The following is a 6,181-nucleotide window of genomic DNA, read 5'->3' as shown; positions in this document are numbered from 1 at the left end:
TGCTGCGTTAGTTTTCCTGTGGAGCCGGAACGAATGTCGAACTTTACTTCAGGTAGTACCACCATCACCACCATCACACCAAGCAGTGATTCCACCCACATCTAATCTGATGAAGCAGTGAGCTGAATTAGTTATTCACAGGAACATGGGCGATTTGCAGATGCTACAGACCCAAGGAGAATACTTCTGACCCTCAGCAATTGTTAACTGTTCACATATCCCAGGTAAAGAACCTTGAGTGCTCTGTGAGCCCTCCCACCTTTCAGGAGAGGATGCCAGTGGGCCCAGTCATGTGAGGGTCTTGTGCAGGAATCACAGCCATGTCAGGCTCTGGGGTCCACAAAAAAAGTGCAAACACCATTTGCTCATGTGGTAACTTTGTTAAATGGAGCACTGACACAATCCAAGGGCCTAACAAGAGGAAAAGGTGTTGAGGTGAGGCAACATTCCAGACGGGTTGCTTTAGTCAATCCCAGAAATGCTGGCCCTGACGCAACTGACGTCATAGTCTCTCTTACCTTGCTACCTTCTTTGGAGCAACTGTCAGTTCTCACGGTCTGGTGGGGATTTCCCAAAGGGCAAAGGGCAAAGGGCAAAGGGCAAAGGGCAAAGGGCAAAGGGCAAAGGAGGCACAGCCAGTGTTTGTTAGTGAGCAAAAGAACGTATCATATGAAACAAAGTTTTAATTTTTATTTTACATATTTATACATAAAACTTCCAAGGAACCATGTGGATCCGACAGAATGTTAATAGCACATCTAAGAATAAACCTCAGGTAGTCAACATTCACAAAATGTTGAAAACTGATTAAAATATACGTAGTATGGAGAGCTACGACTTCACTACGAGGCAGGCATGTATTTTTGACTTGTATAGCACCGTCATTTACAGTTCCTCTTCAAAGCTACTGTGAAGAATGAAATAGTCAATGGTAAAATACTGCTCCAACTTAAAGTCTCTAAACAGATAAAAATAAAGTTAAAACTACCCTCTGCTTATCCACGGTTGTTAGTGGTGTAAGTACTGTACAGTTCTTGTAACAATATTTTATTAAAACGCCTGATAGTAAGTGGCGAGAGTAAAAAAAAAAAAAAAAATTAAAATAAATTAAGAAGCGAAGGCCAGTCACGGGACAGTAAGCTCAGACATTACCAATGACTAACACTGATATCTGTTTCGGAGCCACCTTTAGCAACAGCATTTTTTTTTTTTTTAAACAACCACAGAAGCAAAATAAATTCTAGCTTGTCCTCTGGTGGATGGCTCTCTTTCACTTCGCGGGCATTTTCTCAGCCATGTGCTTCTGCTGACTCTCAGCGTGTCTGCAAAATCAATGATACAATCACTCAGCACTGAGGAGAAAGACCCAGACTGCTTTCCAACCAACACCTTCTAAACCAAAGCTACAGCAGCCTCCACACCAAGAGTCGGGATGAGACGCTCAAGTCAGGGGAGAGAGCTTCCTTCCAGCTCAACGGACTGTTCTGGTTTTTATATTCGGAGATCATGACTCCTTGATTTTTGTGAATTGCGAGATTAATATGAGGCCCGCAAGTATTAATATATTAATACTGTGAAGAAGCAAAATGTTGTGTTTAAAAGATGTCAAGAGGTGAGTAGCTGAGATGGCTACATCAGTGAAGAGTTAAAATGTGTTTTCTTTATGCCAGGCATTGCTCCCAGGGCTCAGTAAGGCTCAGTAAGGTCTTTGCAGGGAGCATTACAGTGAATGTGGCCAGGAAGAGAGCACAGACAGGGAACAAACATTAAAGGTAGGGCTATAGCTCAATGGAGAGAGAGTACTCGCCCGCCCAACCTGTAGACGCCCAGCACTGCAGGAACCAAAGGGGAAAACAAGTCAAGATCAGCATTCAAGATTGAGTGGCTGAGGGTGGACTGAGCGATTATTTTAACATTAACTAAGCCCGACAGGAGCCTGGAGCTGCCCATCTGATTTGCTCTTATGAAAGCTTACGTCAAACACATGATGTAAAGCTCTGAGTGGATACAAAGTTTTCCCATGTTAGCGTAAGTTCACCCCCACCCCCACTTAATCCTAAGGCGTCAATACAACAATGAAATGGCCATGGAGGGTATGATGCAAAACTTGGACAATCCAGGAGCTGAGTGGTGGGCACAGGAGGGGAGAAACAGCCATGTTCTTGGTAACCCCCTGAACAGGCACAACCCCCCAAAACTGTAAGATCTGTAGGCTGCAAAAAGCTAACGATTTGTAAGGATGATTTTAGGAAATGACAAGTCTTGTGAGAGGCTTAAGGCTGTGGTTTCTGGCTGTCATCGAGGGTTGGAGACAAGATGTGTACTGTCTGGATGTGGGGAGCCGATGACGCCAAGCTTATGCCCTGGTTTCATGCAGAAAGCTTCCTATCCATGGTGCAGAGAAGACAAACCACAGGCAGTTTCAAAAATTGGGCACGTGACGGCAGCACCCTTGCCACATGCAGAAACTCTGGAACAAATGGCAATGTATATTTGGCAATCAAGGAACCCAGGGAAACACTGTTATTGACCCTCCTCCAACAAAACAGACCACGGCCCCACTGATGGGTAAAAGAACTATGGATCATTTTCACAGAGCAATCTGTGGGTATCTCCGGCAAATTCGATTCAAGAAATGTTCTAATGTCCTGTGATAGAAGGTTCCCTTGTAGCTAACTGAATTACAGCTCTTACAGTGTTTGTTTCAATGTACCCTTACACAATTGTACACACCGGTACACACATCAAGAGACTTCCTGCAAAGGCAAGAAAAAGTGGCAAGAAAAAACCAGCTTTAGAAAATATTAAAAGCTATGTATTCTTTTGAGACATACATAAGAAGAATTTCATTAAAATTTTAAGAGGGAAAGAATTTCCATAAACCTTTTCATTAATCATTTTTACATTAAAGTCCTTTGTAAGATGTAAGATGTGTATCATTCAAGCCCTGCAAAATGACTATATATATATAATCATTGCTGAGGACCTACTATGTGCATGGCAGGCCCAGTGCTAGAATCTAAAACATAACAAAGGATTCAAGTGGTGCCATCTCTGCTCTTAGGGTAGGAAATTCATCACCACCTGGTGAGAAACAGTAGACCAATATGACTGTGATGAAGCTCACAGAGGCCGGGCTGTGGCCAGGACACAGAGGGGGAGGGTAAGCTGGTCTTGGCATCCTCAGAACTGGTGACACTCTAGCACTCAGCACATGGCTGGTCATGTGTGGGAAACACAGCAGCATAAACTGTGTTGTGGCTACTCCCCAGGGATGGTCTTTTGGATTAAAGCCTTCCAAGGTCTTAACTGTTGACTGGATTTAGCTGGTGGGCTTGCGAGTCCTGGCAATCCAACATGAGGGAAGAATAATGACCCAAAAGTAAACTCTAGGAGGCGGGCAGAGAGAACGGCTCTTAAGAAACACACAAGTGATTTTCAAATCATAAGGAAACTTTTAAAAAGTCTGATTCTTAGCCTAGTCTAAGAATAATTAAATCAGAATCTCTCTGTGTGGGACCCAGGCACCTGTAGTTTATAAATATCTCTAGGTGCTTTCAGGAGGAGCCAAAATTGAGCTGAGTGGATTTGAACTGACATCTATAGTCCTGAGGGTAGAACAGGTAAAGGAAACTGTGGACCCAGACTTCCCAGAGGGGTCTCTTTAGGGATAGCACTGGGAATGGCTAAGCACCCTCTGGTTCTCCTCTGTCCCATGCACAGATCCCCACCCCTAGCATGAACAGGAGGATGGGCCTCTTCTTCCATGTGGAGGGCTTCAAGGGAGCACCACGCTTCTGTCTATTATAGGACTGCTCCAGTTGAAAAACTTCCTCTACTATCTCCAAGCTTCCGACCCTATGGTCCTGCTTGCCTGGTCTCCCAAATCACCCATCTATACCAGCAGGCCCACAGAGAGACTGATATGAAGCCTATCATCTTGAGAAGTGGGTAGGAGTCCCTCAGTGTTCCTCTCAGCACAGAATACTAGCACCGCTGCAGGGGTGGGGAAGGCTTTTGCCATCATAGGCAGATAGATGGGAGCTAGGGAAGACTGCAGGCTTCTGTGAACTATGGGTGTCTATTTCCCTGCTGATGCTATCCTTTCAATTCCATGACTCTTGGATTCTTGGGTAACAAAATGGGGTGCCTTACAGTTGGCAATGCCCCAACATGTCTCCAGGTGGCAATGGTATTATTTGAGTGTTACTATAATAATTCAGCTGCTGGCAAATATTCTCAACTTACGAAGAATAGGTCTTTCCTTTTTTAGATGAGGGATAAGATAATTTAAAGCACACAAAACAAGGACCTGGGAAGAAAGCTCAGTGGTTAAAGCACTTGCCATACAAGAGTAAGGACTGGAGTTTGGATCCCAGAATCCATGTGTATGATGAGTAGGTGTGGAGACCTGCCTATAATTACAGCCTCTGAAGGTAGGGGAAGGGGATCCCTGGAGCAAACTGGTTAGCTAGATGAAATATATTTATCTCTTACCCATACATGCCCTATATATATCTATGCACACACACACACACACACACACACACACACTCTACATACATACATACATACATATGATGGGCTTTACCATGAGAGAAGCTACTAAGAACTGGGAACTAGCACTAGCCTGATTCATTACTCTAACCTACAAGGCAGCTGGATCCATGTCCAGCTTGACACTCGGATCTCAGTTTCCCCATGATAAGAATAATCTGGTGGCCCTGGGGCTGTGGAAAGATGCCAGGATCCCTTCCTTCCAGACATGGCAGTAAAGATCAAGAGCTGGCCCATTTAACAGCTGGTATCTCTTTGCGGCACCAACCAAGTGGCTATTCCTGTGCTGGAAACAACAGAGTGGAATGGATGAGGGGCAGCTGTCTTGGGGGTAACAGTTTTGCAGGATGAAGCCCTTCTAGGCTAGAAATGTTGCCCTGATTTAGAGCAAAGCATAAGAAGTCCTCAGACTGACAGCTATCACCATTCCTGGGCCTGGAGTTAGCTCAGTGAGTAAAGAGCTTGTTTTGGAAGTGTGAATACCGGAGTGCCTTGTTACTTTTAATTGTCAACTTAATACAGTTTGGAGTTAACAGAGAAGAAAGCTTTGACAGAGGAATTGCCAAGATCAGACTGGCTGAAGAACCTGTCAGTGGGAGATTGTCTTCATTGATAATTGATGCAGGAGGGCTGGGCCCACTGTGGGTGATACCATTCCCTCGGTAAGTGGTCCTGGACTGTATGGAGAAACTGGCTGAGCATCAGCCTTAGTGAGCTGGACAGTGAATGAGCCAGCAAACAGCATTCGTCCATGGTTTCTGCCTTAGAGTTCCTACCCTGACTTCCTCCAATGATGCGCTATAATCTGTAAGATGAAATAAACCGTTTTTTTCCCCCTAGGTTACTTTGGTCATAGTAATAATTGCAGCAACAGAACTAGAACATCACAGAAGGCTGGATACTGTAGCACGGTCTACAGCCTCATTACTGTACTGTGTGCAGCTACTGTGAGATGAAGCTGGAGATAGGAGAATCCCTGGAAGCCCAACCGAAAACAAGAGATCCTATCTCAAACAAAGAGGAAGACAGGGACAGACACTCAAGGTTGTCCTCTGACCTCTACCTGCCTCTCCACCCCCCTACACACACACACACACACACACACACACACACACACACACACACACACAGAGAGAGAGAGAGAGAGAGAGAGAGAGAGAGAGAGAGAGAGAGAGAGAGAGAGATTAAAAATAAAGCATTTTCTAAGAGGATTTTGGGCCTCTTCCTCTCTTCTAAATAGCAAATATCAGTACCTGTTTGGTGAGTTAGGTACGAACGTAAGGGATTAAGTCTCAAGAGCTCATGCTTGCCCTCATCTTTCAACTTTGGTCTACCCGAGGCTTCTTTTCTCCTTTGGAAGGGGGAAGCCAGACTGACCTAGTCAAGTCTTCTATGTCCACCAGCATGGCATCTTGTTCTGTGTGCAGCTCATCTCGAATGAGAAGCAGCTGGACCAACTCTTCATTCAAACCTGGGGCAAAAAAGGGAACGTTAAAAATCAGATCAAGCCACACTGAAATCAGAACATAATGCATGTTCACAGACATGAAAGTACATATAAGCAGTTGAAGATCCTAGGAAAGAATCTTTTCTTTCTCCATGTTTCATGTGTGCATGACTTGCA

General features: G+C 44.6%; 1 protein-coding gene across 6 annotated transcripts in view; it reads right to left on the bottom strand.

Moving 5' to 3' along the window:
• Window positions 1–665: 665 nt before the first annotated feature.
• Window positions 666–6,181, bottom strand: part of Schip1 (schwannomin interacting protein 1) — a 154,329-nt gene continuing 148,813 nt past the window's right edge. For all 6 annotated transcript variants that reach the window (XM_076932494.1, XM_034499914.2, XM_034499913.2 and 3 more), the window contains 2 exons: window positions 5,935–6,028; window positions 666–1,322 (listed from right to left, as the gene is read on the bottom strand). In XM_076932494.1, coding sequence (XP_076788609.1) covers window positions 1,271–1,322; window positions 5,935–6,028 — 146 coding nt within the window. In that variant the 3' untranslated portion in view covers window positions 666–1,270. The remainder of the gene's footprint in view (window positions 1,323–5,934; window positions 6,029–6,181) is intronic.

This window comes from Arvicanthis niloticus, chromosome 4 (genome assembly GCF_011762505.2).
Source record: "Arvicanthis niloticus isolate mArvNil1 chromosome 4, mArvNil1.pat.X, whole genome shotgun sequence".
Classification (NCBI taxonomy): Eukaryota; Metazoa; Chordata; class Mammalia; order Rodentia; family Muridae; genus Arvicanthis; species Arvicanthis niloticus.
Note: the sequence above shows the minus strand (reverse complement) of the source record. Positions and strands in the feature narration are given on the sequence as shown.